We start from the raw sequence: 24,563 nt of genomic DNA on the forward strand, positions 1-24,563 counted from the left end.
CTTGGGGAAGGAGGGTGGTGGGGGCAGTGAGAGAGGGAGGGACTATAAATGGACACCAGGAACTACTGGGGGTGGTGGACAAGTTCATTATCTTGATTGTGGTGATGACTTTGCAGGTGTGTAATGTGTCAAAACTCATCAGACTGTACACTTTCAAGCTGGGGAAAAACTCAGTGGCTCTACAGATCTTAAACAAGGCCCTATAATCTGAGGAGATAAGCACTATGGATTTCTACAACTTTTGTGACACAGATTGCTCATGAATATTTGTATTCTTTCAGAGCACAGAGCTGGACCACATCTTCCACGCTCTCTGGCAGTAAGGTGTGGCCAGGCCCTGAGTTCTGGCAAACAGAATGTGCAGTTCCACTTCCCACCACCACCAGGACGGGGGAGACTCTGAAGACCCACAGTGGCTCAGCTCTCTGAACTCCGGAGCACAGCTCCCTGACACCAACCCGCACCGACAGTGGCGTGAATGAAAAATAAACTTGAACTATTTTGAGTCACTGAAATCATGGAGTTGTTACAGCAGTTAGCCTCCTGGACAGGACGTTATAAAAATTTTTAAATAATATTAATATCAATAGATATTGTTAATAGATAATGCACATTTTATGATACATTAATCATTAATGTAATGTTTTATATCATGCATATTAATATATTAATTGGTATATTAATATTCCTAATACCAATATTAATACTGGTAGCAGAACAGAGGGCAAATCTTTGAAACTTAATAGGCCTTAGTTTCCTCCTCTGCAAAAAGGTAGGACATTTTTCTGCTTATCTCACAGGCTGTAATAATGAATGAACTCACATATTTGAAAGCATTTTGAAAACAATCTATTTTTCACGTACAAGATAATGATCATAACTGCTATTATAAATTTTTGTATTTGCTTTTTTTCGTTTTACTTCCAGTAAGAACCAGGTGACTTTTCTTTGTTCTAAGTCAGACAGCCCTTACTCTTAGCTACGCCAACTCCTTCCCATTTGATATTATCTGAACAGATATGACCTGAAAACCATTCATGGGGACAGTTCTTTTTGACCCAAGATAGGAGATGGATGGTTGTATACATTCAAATGTAAATTCTAAGATAAGGAATACATTTTTTAAAATAATACCATCAGCTATTCTTCATGTTTTATTTACATATTCTTATAAGTTTTTTTTTCTCAAAAGTCTGGCCTTGAAGCCTATTTCTGGAAGGTCACAAGGGAAGCAAAGCAAGACAAATGTATTGCTAAACTACACATCCCTACTGCAATCTGGCAATCAAGAAGCAGCAAAGAGAGCAATTGCATGTGTACAGGGCACACATGTGCTCACCCACAGAACTCCAATAAACTCCTGGGATTTCTTCCAGACTCTTCTGGATAGTGCTACTGTGTATATTATAACAGAAAGTTCTGCCAATGCCATATATATTTTTATTTAAACCCGTAACCTTGGTGTTTTAAGGCCGTGCTCTAACCAACTAAGCTAACCAGCCAGCCCAATACCATAGGTAAAGTGGGTGAAGTCAGACACCTTTCCATGAATGTCACCTGCTCATTTTGCAATCAGTCATCTTACTCTAAATTATGCTGCAGTAACAGATAATCCCAGAATTGTGGTGGCTTACAATTACAAAGATTTATTTCTCCCATTATACCCATTGAGGGTCAGCTGCAGCTCTGTTCCACATCTTCATTCCAGGGCCCAGGCAGGCCACAAGAGCAGCCCTAGACTCATCTCTGGCATTGCTGGCACTAGCCTGAGAGTTCAGATGCAGGCTCCCAAAACATGTCTCAGTATTTAAAAGTAAAAATCAAGCTAAAAACTATTAAATAAAGTATGTCCTATCCTTCTCAACCAGTAAATGTTCACAACAACCCAGAAGGCCAAGATGGAATTTTGATTTCTTGGACTCCTTGGAGCCCCCCACAGAAATGTCACAGTGCAGGAAAAGGTGGCCTACTCTCTTCCCTTTCCCTTCCCCCACGCTGCTCCACCCTGTTCTGTGAAGGCCCTGTGTGCTTGCATGTGGCCCTCCCATCCACACGTCCAAGCTCTACTTCTGGTGCCTGTAAGTTTAGGGGTGCACGCACCAGCAGCGTGGTCCATGCTTGGGCACACACATGCTGGAAGAGGCCTGGGAGTGGGCCTGGGGCTGTGGAGGCAGAGGATTCTGGAGTCCTGGGTACATGAACCATGGTCTAGAAGGTGGGGCGTGGGGACAAGCGAAGCCAAAGGAGCACCAGAACAGCATCCGAGCCAGGGCCTGAAGGCCAGTGGCCTGAAGGACAGTAATAGGTGGCTCGGATAGAGAAAAAAGGAGTGGTGGTGGAACACATGGAAATCTGCACCAGAAGGGTCGCATTGCACTGGCAAAGCTGATGACAGTGGGGCAGGAGCATCATCCTGTTGTAAGGGGCCTGCATCATAGGAGGGACGGGGTATGTTTTCACCAGCCATATCATCTTCTTTCCTCAGACATCAGTACTGAAGGTTTAAGGAGGGAAGAAAAAAGTCCGAGAGTTGAAAATACAGATGAACAGCTCACAACTGGTTGCTTTCTAGGTGCGGTGAAATGACACAGAGCCTCCCACAGAGCAGGCACGTGTGGAAGGTGCAGGAACCGGATTGAAATATGCCCAAGTGGAAAATACCTTCACAATCCCAGCATCCTCTGCGGGAAAAGGACAATAACTTGGCAAAAGGGAAAGCAGTAAGTCTCCCGGGAAACATTCCGGCTCAAAGTAATAATGTGTTGCTTGAGGCAACCAATTTGTACAAACAACCAATCCTGAGGAGGAGGAGGAGCGGTCAAGAAAGTAACCCTGGCAGTTGCTCTCTCCCCCCCAGCCCTCCCCCTCCCCTCCCCCCCAGGAAAGCTTTCCTTCCCGCATCCAATTTTGCAGCAAAATGCCATAGACACCAGCAGCTTCACAGAGCTTGCTGGGGGAGCCCACCCTTCAGTCAATGAGAACCGAGAGAGTAAAAGAAACTGCCCTTTTGGAAAGGCAGTTTACAAAAACTAGCCAAGGACATAAAATGGGACTTTTTCTAATTAGATTTAGCTGTTTTTCTACAACTTTAAAATTTTTCTTCCCACTCACTAAGTCTTGGCTTTAAAATATGAGGAATTCTATTGCTTCTCACCTTTTGGCTAAGATCAAGTGTAAAATATGAGGAATTCTGAGATGTACATTATATTGCTGTCATCATAAAAGCTACTCCTTATGATGTTCCAGGACCTTAAGTACCTGGCCTCACTTAACCCTTAAAACAAACCTGCAAGCTCAGTGCTGCTGTTGTTGTTGTTGTTATTATTATTATTATTATTATTTCCATTCTTCAGTTGAGGAAACTAAAGGTCACTGAGGTTAAAAAATTTGCTCAATATCACAGAGCCCGGAAGTGGTAGAGCTGGTGTTTAAACCTAATCTCTCAAACTCTGAAGGAGGGCTTTCCATTAAACCATATCTACTTCCTGCAAAGAATAAGCAACTAGCATTATGCCAGTGAAAAGTTACATACAGGCACATGGTTCTTTTACACAGAAAACACAGAAATATTTGAAAGACGAGGCCTCCCAAAGCAAACAGGACAGCTCCCACCCCCCAAGCAAATAGTCCAGCCCCCAAACAAACATTATCATAAAAGAAATTTTAAAGTAGCTCCAGTAACGTATTTAATTTTATTTCTAAATGGAAATATTTTCATTCTTTTTTTTTCTTTCTGATTTTTAGAGTAATCTATGATTATTGTAAATAAATCAGATCCTATAGAAATAAATGTAGTAAGTAATAAAAGTCCTACTCCCTCAAGATAACCATTATTAGCATTTTGGAATATATCCTATCAAACTTTTTCCTATATGTTTAGAAATATATATGTGCATATATATATATATATATATATATACACATATAAACACATGCATGCTAATATAGTAAAACTATTCCAATTAACAATATTCTACAATTACTATAGTAAAACTATTCCAATTAACAATATACAAAACTATTCCAATTAACAATTGTATTGTTAATTGGAAAGGTAGGTTACAAAATAGAATGTGTAATACCTTTCCAATTAACAATATAATTGGATACTTCCGTGACTGCATAGCATTCCATATATGAATGTATCATACTTTATTTGACATTTGATTGGACACTTGGGCTTTGTTTGTTTGCTTTTGCTAATATAAACAGTGCTGCATTGCACACACAAGTATATGTCTAATTATTTGCCTGGGATAAACTAATAGTTAAAGAGTATGACATTTAAACTGACATTGATTGCTAGAATGCCCTCCAGAAAGGTCGTTCTTCAATCCTTTCATGCATATTTTCATCTCTCCACACCTAACACTAGATATTTCAACATAGACATAGACTTTGCCAAGCCAACATTCAACATTATTGTTTAATCTGTGCACCTGATTATTGGAATTAGTCGTCTTTTCATAGCACCTCTTTGCAATTTTTCTTTTGTGAACTAACAAATTTACTTTTGAATTGGATTGTAAGTCCATGAGTCCAGCAGGATAAACTAGCTCCTTGGTGAACCACCAAGTCATTCTGTAGATAAGCAGGTAAAAAGGCTAATTGAGGGATTTATTTAGCATAAACAACTCTTTTCTCCTTACTACAGCTGTGGGAAGTAGGCTACAAACTGTGTCACATCCAAAATCCAGTTTCTATGGCAAGTGGCACTGCTCATGACGACTCCAGAAATACTACATAGTATGGGCTTACAGTGTCAATGCGGCTATCTCGGGCAGGGATGGGAAGGGACTTCTAAGTTGTGTTTGCTGAGTGTTACAGGCTGAATTGTGCTTCCTCCAAATTCATGTATTGAGTCCTAACCCCTGGTACCTCATAATGTGACTGTATTTGTAGACAACATTTTAAAGAGATAATTAAGTTAAATTGAAGTCCTTACGGTGAGTCCTAATCCAATATGACTGTCCTTACAAGAAGAGGACATTAAGACACAGACACACACAGAGTACAGACCATATAAAGACACAAGGAGAAGACTGGCCATTTTCAGGCCAAGGACAGAGAGGACTCAGAAGAAACCAACTCTACTGACACCTTGATCTTGGACTTTTGGGCACAGAATTATGAGAAAATAACTTTCTGTTGTTTAAGCCACCCACTCTGTGGTACTTTGTTGTAGCAGCCTTAGCAATCTAATATACACAGCACTCCACATAAGACTAGGAAAAATCAATTTTCAATTTCACAGAAAAAAGACCAATGAGCATCCTTGGTGCTATCACTGGAAAGGGCTGACCTCTTGTTGATGTTCATAACCCTGGTTCCAGAGGCACCACAAGGTGGTGACATAAATTTGTTCTTGAGTCTCAGGCAGATGTGCTCAACAGCAGTGAATTCCACCAAAGACAGCTGCTCTTTTCTAGTCGCTCAGCTTCTTGAACTTTCTTATGATTTGTTTCCTCACTTGACCCCAGTTGTGAACTCATTCTCTCCTTCGAAGCAAACATGAAAGATTAACTCCCATTTTTCTGGAAAACCTATATTAATATAACATTAATGAGGAGCTTTCCTAAGCCCTGAGTAATTTGAGAATGAAAGGAAGAAATGCCCCCGAGGTAAAGTCAGGTGGGTGTGAACGGATCTCTAATATAAAGAACTTTGGCACATCTTCAATAAGAAGATGCACTACAGGGCACCCCAAAGAGACCCAAAGAGAATTACAAAGACCCAGACCTTACCCCACAGGACTTTAGGACCAGAGACAGAGACGTATGATCTGGAATACAAAGGTTGGGAGTCGAGAGACTTTCTATGGCCACATCTCATTATACTGTCAAACTTGCTCTTAAGAAAACAATGTTTTATAGGATCCAGAGCTTCCATCTCCATTGGCTCCATTGTTTTTAACTTTTTGCATGAGTGAATGAAAACCTTAGGAAAGGCAGTCTATTGTTTAATGCAGAAAGAAAAAAAAAAGAACTTCAGAAAGCAATGAAATGAAAAATAACCAGTTGTGCTTGGCTAACCTCTTAGGTTTTTAAATGATTCACAGAATGGTTGGGGGACAAGGAATTACAAGGCCATGCTCTGCTCCTAACACTTTTTCTAGACCTTGACTTTCTCACCCGTACAATGTGGCAATTCTACTAAATAAACTCTCAAGTTTCTTCTAACTTTAAAGGTCTGTGATACTTAAAGAAGTCAATCAATCACTATGATCCTAAAACCAAATAAGAAGACATCTATTTCCCAGAGGCTTTGGAGCTAATCAAGTAATTACAAAACTTGAGAGGGTACTATGTACCAGCCACTATGGTTTGAGTGCTTATACTATTTGATATTTTGTTGAGCTTGAATTAACATTTTATTATCTGAAAGAAGCATAGCTCATAATTCTCTTTGAAGCCTGACTTTTCTGGGCGTTGAATGGTTTGCACAAGAGCCTTAGTGAGCAATTTCCAATCTCATTTAAGTCACTAGTGTTATATCATTTACCTGGGGAGCTACTTAAAGTGAAAGATACCATCCTTCACAGGTGAACTTGATGACTATGCAAAAAGCTACCTACATTTAAAATATTTAGTAAAATAATTCAGAATTATGACCAGAGGAACTTATTTCTGTTTGTCTCAATTCAAGAACTTGGGACCAAGGTGTTTTGAAATAAGGTGAGAGGCAAGGGCATGACGCTGATGCAATGTGCCAAAAAGAGGAGACGTAACTACACAAACATTCACTGGCCATTTCCTTTGTTCTAAGCATTGTGCTGGAGACCAGACTGTGAGGACAATCCATAAATGAAAACATCACTGTTGCCCTGGAAGACCTAATAGTTTTGTAGGGAGATGACATCCATGCAAAGAACCCTCCTACCAAAGGTAGAATAGGTGGTTAAAGGGACTGTGACCTGGAGCAAAACTCAGGAGAGAATCTGCTTGAGGCAGCTTACTTTGAATTTCATCTTTAGGACCATACTTTGGCACAAAGTAAGAACTTTGTGTGACAGAACATCATCTGAATTTCACTTTATACCATGAATAGGACTCTGCCATGGATAAAAAAGGAGTTTTCAGGTGAAAAGCAACAGTAGAAGCATAGAAATGGAAAATTTTGAAGCATAATGGGGGAAACTGTTTGGTTGGGATTCTGTCTATTTGGAATACTAAATGCCTTCTGAATTTGTTCAGTTTTCTCTAACCTAGTCCTGTCCAGGCCACCACCTGTCCTTCCTGGATACTGCCTAGCCTCCAACCAGGGTGAGCCTGTCTCACCCTGCCCTATCTACACTTTCCAACATCTGATCATGTCATTCCTTCCCCAGCTTAAAATCTTGAATGGCTCTCTGTCCCTCTTAGGAGTAATTACAAATTCCTTAATAAGAGTTTACCTAGCATTGTGAATGTAATAATTCCACACAAATTTATGTTTAAAAATGCTTAAAATGTCCATTCTTATATGGTTGCACAGTGTTGTGAATGTAATTAATTCTACGTAATTGTATATTTAAAAATACTTAAAATGGTGATCCTTTGTTATAGATGTCTTACCACAATAAAAGAAAAAAGAATATGAGTTTGCCTATGAAGCCCTGTACGTTCTGCCCTTTCCTAGAGTCTAAGATCTTGCACTGTCTATATACGTAGCCACTGTACAAATGGCTATTTAGATTTAAATTAATTAAAATTATAAATTAAATTCTTCAGTCCCACTATCCACATTTCAAGTGTCCATTAGCTAAATATGGCTAATGGCTCCTATACTGGATATCATCACAGAAAGTACTACTGGACAGGGCTGGCTGGATAAACCTCTCATTGTTCCATGGATGAGCGACACCTTATAGTCAAAGTGAGGTACTTTCAGTCCTCTGAACTCACTCTTCTTTCTCTGGCTAATATTACTGTGGCTTATTGTCTATATCAATAATTGAGAGAAATGCTCATTTCACTAACCTCCCTTAGAGGTTAGAGATAATAAAGATGTAAATCATCCAAGTTCATGTACCCTCTAGATTCTAAGTGGTTTCAAATATCTAGTTTTCATTACCAGTTTAGAACCAAAAAGAAAAACACAGCATCTTAAACTCTGCCCTATAAGATTAGGAGCAAATGAGAGATCCTTCCAGAGGGCCCAGCCATAGGAGGAGCAGAGCTGCACAGCCTTTGACAAGTCTGGATGTCAATCTTAATCTTGTCACTTAACTAATGTGTGACTTGGCACTGGTGTTCTCATCTGTACAAGGAGGACTGCAATACTAAGAAAGACACCACAGAAGGTAATTGATAAAAGGCATTACAGCTGTCACCTCCTCTTCAGGATTAGCATGTTGGCAATTCTAAAATGGACTTACAGAATCTCTGGGTAGGGACCATGGGTTTTTTAAGAGTTCTAAAATATCTACTTAAGATCACCTGTTTGGAACAAAGCATCTTAAACTCTGCTGCTCTTTCTCAGGTTTTGCACCACACAGATGTTTCAATAACTCCAAGAATCCATTTCAAATATCATGACAAAGCTTTCCCCAACTCATGTTCTTTGCACTCTGTAAGGTGAATATATGGAGGGGAAATGGCTGCTTTGGTCAAAGAATATATAGGACAATGAGATTCTGAAATACCCAAACTTAGAAAGCATACCCCCACTGCACCACACACATTCACATACATCCACATAAAATACTAGTAAAATCCAAATAAGAACAAGAAAAACAAAAGGAATGGAGACTACTGGATAATAGCCTAATATTTAAGAATATGGGAAAAGGGTCTTATTCCCACACTAGTCACATCTACTTGTTCTCTTTTAATTCTTCCCAGTCATGAAATGACATTTTGATGAGTAAACACACTTAAGCCTATGTAACTGGAGAGTAGGTTTGGGAACGGGGGCCTTCCAGCCCTATATCAGAATAGTTCATTTATTCCACAAAGACCCACTGTGTAATTTCAATGTGCCAGGCAGCATGCTGGGGAGATAAAATGGACATGGTTCCTGCTTCCAAGAAGGTTTCAGTTCAGTGGGGTCTCCTGAACAAACCATTGCTATCCAATGACATTGGTGCAGAGGGGAGGCTTGTATGTAGCTCCTGGGACGCAGAGGAAGCAGCACCGCATCTGTGGGAGGTTCTCTAACCTGCTCCTTCCTCACAAACATCAGCCTCTTGCAGTGCATCGGGCACAGCACAGGGTGAGCAGAGGAGACAGACTCAGGTTGAATCCCAACTCTACCCTTTTTAGTTGTGTGACTTTGGTCAAATCATTTAACGTCTTTGGCTGTTGTCTTTGCATCCTTAAAATGGGATAGTAATATGCACTTTTAAAACTGTGAAAATTAAATGAGGTAATATATGTATAAAATGTGTAGCACATTCCTGGGACATAGAAGATTTTCTATAAACAATTTTTTAGTTATACAGAAAAATCCTTTAGTGGCAAAAAATTCTGATTGTAGATTATCAGTTCTTCATGAGAAAATATCACATAACTTACTCTTCTTTGTATTCTTAGCGGCTGGTAAAAGGTAGAGAATCAATGACCATTTTGCGTTTATGAGAAACTTTTGAACCTCTCTGGAGAAACGTTCAATGAAAGTAAACATTAGAGTTTTTTGTTTTTTAATACCGATTAAAATCCAAAATGCACAACTAATGGAGACAAGAATACACAGGAACAGAAATGAGGCCAAATCTGTACTTGTTAATGAAAGAGAAAAAAGATGTAATTTGTCTAAAAAAATACTTTGCTCTTCCTCCATTTTGAGGGAGGAAACTACTATTCAGGAAGAATTTGAGTATCTCTGAAATTTGTAGCTAGGGAAAAGAATTGTAAAAATTAGTTGACTTCATTTTTTTGTTTTCCAAGCAAAAACCTTTACCTTTCCAAGGTGAAAATATATATATATGTGTGCTTTAAGAACAACAAAAATCCCCTGTAATCCCATCATGCACAATGATAATTACTGTTTATCTGTAAATCTGGGCCCCTGATTCTGATTTAGAGCTCTACCAGCTGTGGCAGGATTATGACAAAACAGGCAACAGAGAAACATGCTACATCTTGTAAGGGGACACGCAACCCAGGGGATGCTACCCTTAACAAATAACGACAAGAGAACCTTTCTGAGCATTTACAAAGTTGTTGTCACAGAAATTAAAGTCTCCAGTCCATAAGTCTCTTCCCAGCAAGAGAAGAGAAAACACTTGTTTCTGACCAAAAAAATGAGTCCAAAATCTCCAAGGATATTCTACTGCTCTGGCAGAATTCCACTGTAATCAGTTAAACACAGATGAATCAAGAATACCTGTCTTAACTTGTTTTACAGCCCATGAGTATTTAAATACAAAGAAAGTTTGGCAAAACGTAGTCTTGGGTCTGCTGAATCTAGAATTTTTTTAAAAGGCCAAGAGGTTTAGCAGAGGATGAGACAAGGTAGGGCTAACTTTATAAAGCTAACTAATCCAGGCAAGTTTTTCAGCATATTTCACTTTGGTTTCTCTGGTTTTCTAACACTTTAGCAACGGCATGTACTTCGAAGTCAAATTTGCCAATTTATGTATGTTTGGGTTTCCATACACTGAGATCTGACCAAGTAGGCAGTATTAATTGGTGGAGAGCTAAGTTTTCATATATATATATATATATATATATATATATACACACACATATATATATACACACACACACACACACACACATACATACTTATACATACACACACATACACACATATATGTATATATAAATACACACATATATAATTTAAATTATACACATACATACATACAATTTCAGGACTTTTCAAAATCTTTAATAAGCTAATCCATGTTATGAGTCTCCACCAGAGGGGGCCCAGCATGACCTACCACACTGGCCCCAGCATCCGACTTTTTCTTGGGCTTCTACATGGGACACACTCGGAAATGCTGGAATCATCAATCTAAATGGGATAGAAATGTCTGCTATGCAGATGACTCCTGCCCCCTGCAATCTCACACCATTCATTTGAGGATCCATTCAACAGACAAGTATCAACACCTTCTGTGTGCCTCATCCAGTCTTGACATTTCTCAGTCTGCACATATCTCAGCATTCTAACCCCACATTTAAATCTACGTTTTTCTCATGCTTAGAAAAAAACCAGAACCGAAGCCCACCACCTAACAGCACCTTGTGCTAGTGCAAACATTTATGTGTTTTCTCTTCTCTGGTTGAATGAACTTCAAAGGCAAAAGGCTTGTTGTTATTCCCTAGACCATCTCACCATTTATCAACCCATGTAAATCTAGTGGCATTACAGAGCTCCTCTGATTGGTGAAGATGACATGCTGTGCCCGTCTTATCTAGGCAAAGGGAACCCCTGCGGAGATAGGGGGTGAGAGAGGAAGTGATCTTTATTTGGGATCTTGCCTATTTCCAATTCTCCACCATTTGCTCTGGAGATCTGGCCCCAGAGCAAACATCAACACTACTCTGCTGCTCTGTCTCACACCCTGTGATTTAACCAAGATGAGGGGATGTGTTTGTTTTCCTCCTAATTATCCCCTTGGTGAGAAAATGAGAAGAAAGTGTAGGCTGATCATAGATTCTTTCCCTCCACAATTATGCTGGGAATAGGATTGCCCTATGGGGCAGCCAAATCTCTGCAGAACTCTTGCTGCAGATGATAGGGAGGAAGGTAAGACTCGGCTCACTGCCGCCCATGACCAAGTAACAGGGGCCAAGGTAAATGGGCTGGAGCTGGTGCAGCATAATCCCCCTCCATACGAGAGATGAAGCACACACTGTGCCGCCAGGGCAAGCCCGGGTCGGCCAGCTGAGGGCGCTCCTGACAGAGGCTGCAATTCTGCAGGCGCTCATCACGCACCACTTCCTTCTGCAATGCTAAAGGGCGTGGGTGTGGAGTGGGGAATCGATGACAAAAGTCTCCCTAAGGCAGATCCTCCCAAGGATCCCCAAGCTCTCAACACAGAAGCCAATCATACTTGAGCTCCCCACCGCGCCTGTCTGTACATACCTACTGCTTGCTGCTGAGAAATGCAAAGCCCTTCTTAGGTCTCATCCCACAAACGTATAGTTTATAGTCCTCTTCAGAGTAATAAAGGAGTAGGTAGTAATTATCCTTATATCCATATCAAAGGGTAATGAAGCAGAGAGATATTAAATTAGGATTTTTGTTTTTGTTCCTACAGCACTTTGTACTGAACAAAAAAAAACCTTCACATGCACCCTGTCACCCTGCCTGGGCAGGGATGCTCAGCCCCATTTCACTGAGGAAGGGAAGCTCTAGAGGGGTGACTCACCTGGAGGAGACACAGGCACATGGGAATCTGCACCACAGCCCCAGAAGGATCCAGTTTACCCTGATGGAATCATCTGGCCTCAAACGAGGGTTCTCCCAGAGGTTGGCACTTCCACAGGCCTGGCGACAGGCAGAGGACAGGTACTTACCTGTGGCTGTGGAGCTTTCCATGTGTATAGTGCATGAGTATATTGTGGGTTTTGTCCATGGTTCCTGGCTCATAACTCCCATAGCTCTTGTTCTAACCTTCTATTTTTCCCCTGCCTTTCTGTCTTGGAGTTGGCCTTAACAATAACCTCAGACCTACTTTTCCTGATTGTAAGTCACAAGATGCCCATTCCAGAAGGCATCCTGCCCCATTCCCAGAAGGAAGGAATGCTGCTGCACAGAGAGGCCAAGAAGAATCTGATCAAACAGGCACTGCTGGGTGTCCCTTCAGTCTGTTACTGTTAGATCATACCCTTTTTGTCTAATCATATTTCTACACGGTCGTCCATGCTTTAATCATGCCTATGTAATAAAGCTTAGATAAAACCCAAAATAACAAGGCTCAGGGAGCTTCCAGATAGCTGAACCCGTGGAGATTCCTGGAGGGTGGTGCGCCCAGGGAGGGCAAGGAAGGTCCACGTGTGTCTCTTCATCTGTATCTTATTAATATCCTTTATAATAAACCAGTAAATGTTGAGTGTTTCTCTGAGTGGTTGTGAGCCACTCTAGCAAATTAAGCCCAAGGAGGGGGTCATAGAAGCCCTGATTTACAGCCGGCCAGTCAGAAGCACAGGTAAAATAACCTGGGGCTTGTGACTGGCATCTGAAGTGGGGCAGTCTTGGTGACCGAGCCCTTAACCTGTGAGATCTGACGCTATCTCCAGGTAGACAGCGTTGGAATTGAATTAGAGGACACCCAGTTGGTGTCCGCTGAAGAACTGCTTGGTGTGTATGGGAAAAAAACCCCACACATTTGGTCACAGAAGTTTTCTGTGTTGATTGTTGCTGAGTAAGAGTATAAGAAAAACACTTTACTTTGGCTGGGTTTTTTTCCTATATAGACTCAACAGATTTCCTTGAGGATCTCAATAGCTCATCTGAAAGCATTTTTAAGTCTCCACTGCTGGGGTAGATGGATGAATGCTACAGGTTTGAAAATAGTTGGTCGTTCTCCTAAATCTTAATCTTCTTTCTCTTCCTTCTCTCCTAGGATACAGGATGTATTTAAGTAGTAAAGACTTTTCAAAGCCAGAACTCCACCCTGATTGCACAGGTCAGGATGTTCAGGACGAGCCTCCTGGGGTTCCCACGGCTTGGCTGTAACCAGACACTTTCCCCACAGCCTGGGGAACTGCTCCCTGAGGATTTGCCCCACATTTCCCAAGGTCCTGGAGATACACTCCTGTCACCTCTGGGCCTAGAGGAGTGGATGGAGGCAAGACAAGAAGAAAGACGACTTCATCATAAGCAGATAGAAGCGTTCCCAAGCACCTGGGCCAACCCTAGCCCTGACCTGATTACTGAAGAATAGGGAGGTTCCTTTTCAAAGTGGAGTGTCTAGAAACTTGCTTTTATAACACTGTTAAGTACTGTGGGCACACAGCTGTTATCTGTAAGCACTCATACCTGTTAAGGAAACATGAGCTTTACCTTCAAGCTCTCCCTGCTACACATCTTTTAAACCCCTTGATCCTTTTTATGTCAAAAATAGCCCCAAGGCAATAGATGCATATATATTTATACATGTCCTCCACACATATCTGTGCAGAAGGTCTGGAGGATAACACTGGTCACCACAGTGACTAGGGGCACCACCAGGTTTAGGAAACCACTGGAAAAGGCTTTGGAACTTTGATTGAAATATGGATGATCCGTTTCTTAGTGATGGTCTCTTAAAGAAGTTTCTTAACCTTCCTCAGACTCAGTGTCAACTAGGAAAGGGGAGAATGATATCTGCCTTGCAGGATGGTGATAAAGGCCAGACACAATACATCTCATACGCTGGCACACAGCACACACTCAGTAAGTGCCAGCTATGATTATTACTCCTGCAAAAGTGGATAGTTGCCAAAAGGCCATCCATCCATCCTCCCATAGCCATGGAAACTGCCTTTTGTTGAAGGAGAGAAGAGCATCGTTCATCATTCTCTAGTCCTAGTTTTGCATTTGAGTCTCCGGAACTCTAGCCTAGGAGGCTTTTAGTTCCTGGTGGGGACCAAAGTATGGCTATTCTCTATCTGCTCCATGCCCACCCCATTCTCTACCTGCTCTGTGCCCTGGCGGCTGACCTCTGTAGGCTGCCTCGCCAGGGCTTCGTGCTCTTTGGCTTCCGCCTGGGATCTGCCATCTGAGTATTTATTGCCCCCATCTCCCTATTTCGGCAAATCTCTGCAGTGGCTCTGTCGTGCCTATAGCCATAGCACCTGTCAGGCAGCCCTTCCTCTGTGATTCCAGCTCTTGCTTCCTCTGTAAGCAGTCCCTTCATGAAACTCTCTTCAGAAAAAACCCTTTCTAGGGTACCATCTGCCTCCTGCTAGGATCTCGACCAAAGCAACCGGGGAGGAGGCTTTCTTGATGTAAATTATAACACTATTAGAATGACTTTAGAAAAGGAGATGCTAAAAATAATTATAAGCTCTGGAGACAGATGAACAATGTCCAGTTCAGCTGAGGACTCTGATTCTCATCACTTGACCCTCTAAGTATTAAAGCAAATTTCACCTAATAAGAAAGTAGAGAGGCCACTGAAAAAAACAGTCTGAGCTTAGAGAACTTGACTTTTCCTTTTGCAGGGGGCCCATTTTGCACCTCTCTGAAGCAGTAAGAACTCTGCCGCAGGGAAGGGGAGAGTTTCGTTCTTGGCAATCATTTACTCTGTGTCAGGCATAAATTGTCTCACTTGGAGCTGAAAACAACGTGGTGAGGTAAGTACTATTATTATCCCCATTTTTCAGATAAGGAAACAGTCATAAAGAGAGTAAGGACCTTTCCCAAGTAAATGGCAGAACAAGGATTTGAACCTGAGCCGTCAGACTCCAGGGTCTGGGCACGCTTAACCAATGCACACCCCATACCCCCATCCCCTTCTAAGGCTTGGAAAGGAGGCCATGACCACAAGAGGCAGACCAGGGAGACCAGCTCAGCCTCTCTTCCTAACAGCTGCAGCTACTGATGGGGACTTCCCATCCAGGAGACACTCTCCACAGTGGAAATGGGGTTGGGCGTACATATTTCAGCCACTGACCAGGATCGTCAGCCACGGAGACTAACCAGAATTGAAGGAGTGTCTATGACAATGCTATAAAGAATTGTGGCTTGAGAAAAGAGAGTCTGTGATAAACTAGAATTCTCTGCAATATTATCAAATAACAAACCAAATCCTGTCTGAACCCTTTAGTCCATGAGAGAGATCCCTCTTTGTTCCTGTAGAACGTAATACCACACAGCAGGAGAGCAAATGCTACCCAAATTTGAAAAATGACCTGGAGACAAACTCCTAACCAACACTTTTGAGAAAAAAAAAGCAAGCACTGTTGACACACTGCAGAATTTCATCCACAGAGAATCTAGCAGTAACCCTACCACTTTCAGAGGAAAACAATCCCTTGGGCCAAATAACAAAACACCAAGAACATACAACATCTTTCCAATGACATCCCAAACCTCTCCCATAATACAGAGCTTGTTGGAGGCTCCTATTCCACCTGCAAGGGAAAGCCAACATTCCATCCTACACCCACAGCAAAGTTTAGTAAGTGGACCATGGGACACTACAAACTGACATATTGCTCAATTAAGGCACAACAGAATAAACATTTAACTGTAAAATGATCTGTAGTCTGGATACAGTGGCTGAGACCTGATTCTCATTCTGATTCACATAACATTTTACTTTTTCTCTGCTTAAATCTACCTCCCTCTTGCTGAAGAGGGAAGATGTGTGGGAGGGGGGATGAAAGATTCAGTGTTGTGCATATTACCCATAGGTCAGTAATCCAAGGAGAAAATAAATTGGCAGGGAAGGGCACTTGTACCAAACAGCCAGAAAATAACACATCATGATATATTGTCAAATGGTCTCCCAATATGAATAATCTGACAAGCAATCAGCCAATCTGTTTATACATTTTTTCCTAATGCAATTTCAAACCACTCTGGAGTTCAGCTTTTTGACTAGATGACTACACCTGAGCTTACTCTGCAAAAAAGCTGGCTGCAGGGATTTTAAGAGGAACTTAAGAGAACCTGGGAACACCGAAAGTGATTTGCAAAGTCCTGCGGCTTGCAGCTTTGACTTACCAGTCGAGTCAGCCCCAGAAGCCCTGCCACTCATCTGCTCCTCAGCATGGATGAGCTGCAGGTCTGTGTATGAAGGGCCCAAACTAGGACTGCTGGTGTCTTCAGAATGGGTGGTCCAGCTGCTCTCAGAGGTCAGAGGGCATCTCCCCAGGGAGTCAAACGAAGGGCATGTCCAGCAGGGCATGGTCAGTGATGAGGCTGGGGACAGACAGAAAGCCAAAAGTATAAAATATAAATAGTTGTACTTTGTTTCAGTGCTTATCTTACTTTGATGGTGCTCGGATCCTATAAAATCTCAACAACCTCTATCTTTTAACATATACAATAATCAACTCAAAATGGATTAAAGACCTAAATTTAAGACCCAAAACTATTAAAGTACTAGGAGAAAGCATAGGGGAAATGCTACATGAAATTGGTCTTGGCTCTGCTTTTTTGAGCGAGACTACAAATGCACAGGCAACTAAAGCGAAAATAGACAAATGGGACTACATCAAACTGAAAAGCTTCTGCACAGCAAGGGACACTGTCATCAAAGTGAATAGACAACCTACAGAATGGGAGAAAGTGTTTGCAAACTAAGCATCAGACAAGGGGCTAAAATATCCAGAATATATGAGGAAATCAAACAATGCAACAGCAAAACAACAAATAACCCAATTAAAAATGGGCAAAGGACCTGAACAGACATATCTCAAAAGAAGACATACAAATGGCCAATGAGCACATGAAAAAACGCTCAACATCACTTAGCATCAGGGAAATGCAAATTAAAACCACAATAAGATAGCATCTCACTCCAGTTAGAATGGCTACTATCAAGACAGAAAATAAATGCTGGCAAGGATGTGGAGATAAAGGAATGCTCCTACATCGTTGGTGAGAAAGTAAATTGGTACAGCCACCATGGGAAACAGTATGGAGGTTCCTCGAAGAACTAAAAAGAGATCTGCCTTATGGCCCAGCAATCCCATTACTAGGTATATACCCAAAAGCAATGAAGTCAACATATTGAAAAGACACCTGCACTCCCATGTTCATTGCAACACTATTCACAATACCAAGAGATGGAATCACCCTACATGCCAATCAGCAGATGAATGGATAAAAAAAACAAAAAACAAAAAAAACTGTGGTTGTTCCTCAAACAACTACAATAGAACTGCCACACAATCCAGCAATGCCACTGCTGGGCATATACCCAAAGTAATGGAAATCATCATGTTGAAGGGATACCTGCACTCCCATGTTTATCACAGCTCTATTTACAGTATCCGAGAGTTGGAATCAACCTAAATTCCATCAATGAATGAATGGATAAGGAAAATGTGGTATATATACTCAATGGAATACTACTCAGCTATAAAAAAGAATGAAATCCTGCCATTCACAGCAACATGGATGAACTTAGAGAAAATTATGTAAGTGAAATAAGCCAGGCACAGAAAGAGAAATACCACATGTCCTCACTCATAAGTGGGAGAGGGAGGGAGGGAGGGAGGGAGGGAGGGAGGGAGGGAGGGAGGGAGGGAGGGAGGGAGGGAGGAAGGAAGGAAGGAAGGAAGGAAGGAAGGAAGGAAGGAAGGAAAGAAAGAAAAGAAAGAACAATCACAATAATACAATAAACTTTCAAAAAAAAGAGAACAGAACTGTGGTTATTAGAGATGGGAAAGGAGGTTAGTGAGAAATTGGTTAAAGGTCACAAAGATTGATCACGTTTTATAAACGAGTACACTAAATTATCCTGATTTGATCACCACATATTATACACAGGTACTAATAGTCAAATCTGTACCCCACAAATACATATAATCAATTATGTTTCAATAAAAAAAACTGTCAAAAAACCCCACTGTGATTTATATACACAATTCCATTGTGTATATAAATCAGGTATAAAAAGAAGTGATATCCTATCATTTGCAGCAACATGGATGGAACTGGAAACCATCATGTTAAATGTAGTAAGCCAGGCACAAAAAGACAAATATTGCATGATCTCACTCATATGTGGAATCTAAAAAAAAAAGAAAGTGGTTCTCATAGAAGTAGAAGGTAGAACAATGGTTACCAGAGGTGGGGGGGAAGAGAAGTGGTGGACTAATGGTTCCAAAGCTATGCCATCTACCCTAAGTGAACCATTGTGCAGCATATACATGTATTGAAACAACACACCGTACCCCACAAATATGTTCAAGTGAATGTTAAAATTTTTAAAATAATAAAATAATATCTCAGCAGCCATACAAAGCGAGGAAACATAGGAAGTATCACTCGTGATACAGACAGGGAAAACTGATGGACTGAGACCTCATGGTGAGTCGGTATAAAAGCCAGTATTAAAACTAAGGTTTCAGGACCCGCAAATCAAAGAAAATCTCACTAAAGGAATATGAGTTACTTTAAGGTCTAATTTTATTTCTAAATTTAGATTTCAGCTTCATTCAAACTATGTGAGTCTTGAGTTTCACCCTTACCCTTACATTTCTTCCATTTTTGGAGGCACACCAATAATCTCAAGAAAACTCACCAATTTACACTGCAAATTCAGAGCCCGTTTGGGTTAAGGGATAAAAGTATATGTGACTATATGTGTACATGCACACGATATGCCTCTGGCTTGCTTTGAGTTCCATGGGAACTGGAGATTCTGCAGACTGTTACACATACAAATGGAGATTTATTGGGGCTGCTGACCTGCAGGCAATATGATGAAAATCTTTAAGGGGGAAATGCACAGGGCTTGGCTTTATCTCCCTAATCCTGAGCACCAGATCAGCCATCCAAAACCACTTTAGAAAGTGGTTTTTTAAAATGAAACTTTCAAATTCCCCTAATTTGTCTTTAGTTAATTTCCTACTATGAGCTTTCTCCATTGTGCTGCATAAGAATCATATCACTGCAAATTTACCAAGTACTGAAAACAAGTGCCAAAAAGAGTGTGGATAGGGAAGGAAGAATGAAAAATAAAGAAATTACCATATTTACTGAGTACTCATCAAATGTCAGGCATTTTTACAAATATTATCTTGTTTCATCTATCAATCCTGAGAGGTAGGCAGTAGTCTTATTTTGCAAAGGGAGAAGAAATACACTAAGTGAGGTAAGAAACTTGCCCAAGATGGTACAGTCAGTTTTTCTGGCTAGAGAACCAACACTGCAGAGGTGGATTAAGAAACAGAAAGAGAAAATTGAGATTTAAGAGAGAAGAAAGAATAAATAGCAATACTTGAGATATAATATAAATAAAAAACTAAATAGAATTTTCATCCCTCATTTTCTTAGGCATTTATAAAACATGTAGGTCTTTTCTCTGGAGTGCTCATAGCTCATACCCCTTTTCTTTAAAAATGTCACTCTCTCTACAAGATATTCTTGAGCTATTCTCTCCAATGAAGAATAGGCCCCCTTCTCTGCTTTATTTCTCCTTACCATTATCACTGTCTAATGTGCTACATGTTCATGTCTTCCCTAACAGAATTCAAGCCTCATGAGGGCAGGGGTTTTGTTCCCTTCTGTACCCCCATTCCCAGAATAGTGCCTGGCGCAAAGCAGGCAATCACTTACTACCTACCGGTAATGTCAACAGAAGCACCACAAATCATTCCATATATTAAATATAGACTGTTAAAACTTAACTGGTACCTATAAAATCCCCACACAAACATAAAAAAATTAAAACAACTAAAAATAAAAAAGCAAAGCTGAACTCATAAAATCTTATTATAGGACTCCATTTCTTACAGTATAGTGGATTAGTGCTATGGACTGATTGAATTGTGTCCCCCAAAGTTCATATATTAGAAGCTTAATTTCCACTATAACTGTTGAGGGTGGGAAATCCTATTTTCGTAATTGAAAGGTGGGGACTGGAAGAGGTGATTAGATTGTAGGACCATGCCATAGTGAATGAATTAATAATGGTGGTCAGGAGCATGGTTCTGAGGGCTTTAAAAAGAGAGTGAGTGAGGAGGTTAGACTCTCTCTCTGCTACACCATTCTCTACTAATGTGAGACCCCCACATGGCTGTAAAGCCACTACCAAAGAAGGCCCTCACCCTAAGTGCTGCCTGGACTTTGGGCTTCCCAGCCTCTGAAACTGTGAGTGATAAATTTTGTTTTCTTTATAAATTACCGGTTCCAGGTATTCTGTTATAAGCAACATTAATGGACTAATACAATTAGATACTTCGAATTACTGTGGAAATAAAATTAAAATATTAGATAAAATGTATTAATATTATTTAAAATACATCACAGGGCTAGCAAGTAAGTAAAGAATTACCAGAGGCCAGGTGAAAGCTGGAACCCAGGAACAGTATACAACCTGATTTTCACATCCTGAGAATTTTGAACAAACCAGAAAAACTCTTGAGTTTGAATTTTTTAAACCTCTTGTGAAGAAGGTAAAAAAGAAAGAATTTCAGGCCAACTCAAGATATAAAATCTAACAGAGGATCTGATACATAAAGCAAGAACTCCCAAAGGCTTAAGGGGTAAATTAGGAATAACTCCCACCCTCACACTGGAGATAGCAAAGAAAATTGTCTGCCTTAGGCTTGGATGCAGGGTAGAGGAAAAAATATATCTCCTGAGAATTAATAAACACAAATTGTCCCACATAGGGGTTTGGAGCTAGAGCTACTCATGTGACAGAATCAGATCTGCAAAGAATTTGGATACTAGATTTATTAAACAGAAAATATAGCTATGCTTAATATGTTTAAGGAATTAAGAAAAGAAGTGGAAAATATGGGAAAGGAGCATGGAGAATTGAAAAAGAACTAAATGAGCTCCTGGAGAAAAAATATACTACTATAAATACAAAGTTGAACAGACAACATAGAAAGACAGAAAGATGAAAATATGAAAGAGAGATGAAAATACAGGAAGGACACAGTAAGAAGATCTCATTGATATCTGAGTTCCTAAGGAGAGGAGAGAGAAACAGGGAGAGCAGCAATATTTGAGAAAATCCTGGCTGAGAATTTCCCAGAACATATGAAAGATTTTACTCGACAGATTAGAAATTCCATGGCATCTCAAACATGATAACTAAACACCAGTCACAGGTAGACATCAAAATTGTGTAAGACCAAAGACAAAGCAGATCTCAGAAGCCACCAAAGAGAAAATATAGGTTACTTTCAAAAGAATAATGACTAGACTGACTATACCATCTAAACAGCAAGAGAAGCCAGTGTGCACTTCAAAGTTCAGACAGAAAATAACTATCATGTTAGAATTACATACCCAGTGAAAATATCTTCACAGAATGAGAAAAAAACCCCACAATTTAGACAAGGAAAATTATCACTTAAAAACTACAATTAATCTAAAAGTAGAAAAGGTGAGAAGAAAACATAAGATGATAGAAATAAAATTATATCAGTACTTAATAATAAACATAAACGGATTAAACTTTCCAGTCAAAAGAAAAAGACTGTTAGGCTAAATAAACAAATGAAATCCAATGTGCTATGCACAAACGATACATCTAAAATATAAACAATCATCAATACTGAAAGTAAAGGGATGGAAAAGCCATATAAGACAAAACATTGGTGAAATGAAAGTTGATATAGTTATATTACAGACTTTACAGCAAAATGACAAAAAGTTCAGTTCATCAGAAGTAATTCTAAACTTGTATATATTTAATAATACAGCCTCAAAATTAATGCACAAATTGACAGAACTACAAGAAATGTCATTATCATAATGCGAGATTTTAAAATACACCTTTCAGTAATTGATAGATCAAGCAGGCAAAAAAATCAGCAAGGAAACAGAAGATTTAAACAACAAAATGAACAAGCTGATCTAATGGTCATACATAGAACATTACACTCAACAGGTAGAGAATGCATATTCTTTAGAATCACACCTAGAACTTTTATGCCAAGTGACCACATGCTATGACATGAAGCAAGTTTTAACAAATTTTATAAAACTGATATACAGACCATGAACACTGATTACAATACAATTATCTAGTTATCTAAATAATTTGTTTAGATAGCTATCTAAACTAGATAAAAGACCATCTGAAAAATTTAGACATTAAGAAACATACTTCTAAATGATTCATTGGCCAAAGAAGAAATCTTAATGAATGTTGGGAAAATTTAGAAGAAAACAATAATGAAAAACTATATATGAAAATTTTAACAATACAGGTATGCAGTACTATCAGGGAAAGTTGTATTGCTTATATTAGAAAAGAAGAGGTGACATTTAATATAATAAGCTTCCAAATAAACAAGCTACAAAAGAACTGCAAAATAAACCAAAGAATGTTAGAAAGAAGGAAATAATAAACATAAAAGCATAAATTATTTAAAAATTTTAAAATACATATAGATAAAAGATTCTTTGAGGAGACTAATAGAATGGAAAAGCTGTCAAGAAAAAAAATCAAGAAAAAAGAGCATGAATAAATAACAGTAAGAATGAAAAGGGTACACTACTACAAATGCTACACATCTTAAGAAGGCAATGAGGGAAAAATAATGAATGTCTATGTCAATACATTTGAAAACACAGATAAATTTGTAGAAGTCCTAGAAAAATGTAACTTCAAAACTGATTCAAGATGAGAGTTAAAAATGTGACTTGTCCAATAATCATGAAATAAAGTGAATCAGTACTTAAAACCTTCCTATATGGAAAATATCAGGCCAGGTGGTTTTTTAAAAATTATATCAAACTTTAAAGTAAAAAAAGATATTTTACTTTTCCTCTAACTATTCCAGAGTACAGAAAAAGAAGGACTACTCACCAACTCATTTTATGAGGTGAGCATTTCCTGACACCAAAATCTGACAATATATAGCTAATTTATATTTTATTCTCTAATAGAATTTCAGACTAATCTCAATCACGAATATAGTTTTAAGAATCCTAAACAAATTATTATGAAAGAAAATCTAGTGATTTATGAAAAGAAGAATTACATCACGACTAAATTGTGTTTATCCAATTTGTATAACTTTGGTTTAACACAGTGTTTCTCAACCTTTTGTCATTACTGTCCCCTAAGGACTTTTTTTTTGCACATTTTTGTCTTCATCACTCTCTCTCTTGAATTCCCTCTCTAACAGAATACCACACCAGGAAATTGACATTAATACAAATCATCAATCTTTTTCAGATTTCCCCCATTTTACATGTACGTGTGTGTATTTAGTTCTATGCAGTGTTATGAGTGTGTAGGTTTGTGTATCTGCCACCATAGTCAAGATTCAGAAAAATTCCACCACTGCAAGGATCTCCCATGTTGCCTTTACATAATCACAACCATTTCCCTCCCTGCTTGCCTCTATCCCCATGCTCTGTTGCTACCCCCTGGCAAGTACTAATCTGTTATTCATTTCTATAATTTTGTCACTTCAAGAATGCTATTTAAATGGAATCATGCATGTATGTAACTTTTTTGAATGGTGTTTATTACTCAACATAATGCCTTTGAGATTCATCTAATTGTTGCATATAGCAATAGTTCTTTCCTTTTTATCACTGAGTAGTATTCCATGGTATTGATGTACCATAGTTAGTTTAACTATCTACCTATCAAAAGACATCTGGGCTGTTTCTGGTTCTTAGCTATTATGAAAAAAGTTGCTATGAACATCTGGGTAACAGGTTTTCATATGAACTTAAGTTTCCATTCCTCTGGGATAAATGTTCAAGAGTGGAATTGCTGGGTCATATAGTAATTGAATGTTTAATTCCATAAGAAACTGCCAAAATATCTGACATTCTACCAGCAACATGAGTGATCTAATTCATCTGTTTTCTCATCAGCATTTAGTGTTATCACTACTTTTCGTTTTAGTCATTCTGATAGGTCTGTAGTGATAGGTTATTTTAATTTGTATTTCCCTAATGGCTAATGACATCGAACATCTTTTCATGTGCTTATTTGCTATCTACATATCCTCTTTGGTGAAATGCATGGTTATGTCTTTTGC

General features: G+C 39.4%; 1 protein-coding gene across 2 annotated transcripts in view; it reads right to left on the reverse strand.

The window, feature by feature from the left end:
- The window catches only part of STON2 (stonin 2), a 144,538-nt gene that overhangs the window by 65,784 nt on the left and 54,191 nt on the right, over window positions 1–24,563 (reverse strand). For both annotated transcript variants that reach the window (XM_063088494.1, XM_063088493.1), the window contains one exon: window positions 16,591–16,788. In XM_063088494.1, coding sequence (XP_062944564.1) covers window positions 16,591–16,788 — 198 coding nt within the window. The remainder of the gene's footprint in view (window positions 1–16,590; window positions 16,789–24,563) is intronic.

Source organism: Cynocephalus volans, chromosome 3 (assembly GCF_027409185.1).
Source record: "Cynocephalus volans isolate mCynVol1 chromosome 3, mCynVol1.pri, whole genome shotgun sequence".
In the NCBI taxonomy this organism is placed as follows: Eukaryota; Metazoa; Chordata; class Mammalia; order Dermoptera; family Cynocephalidae; genus Cynocephalus; species Cynocephalus volans.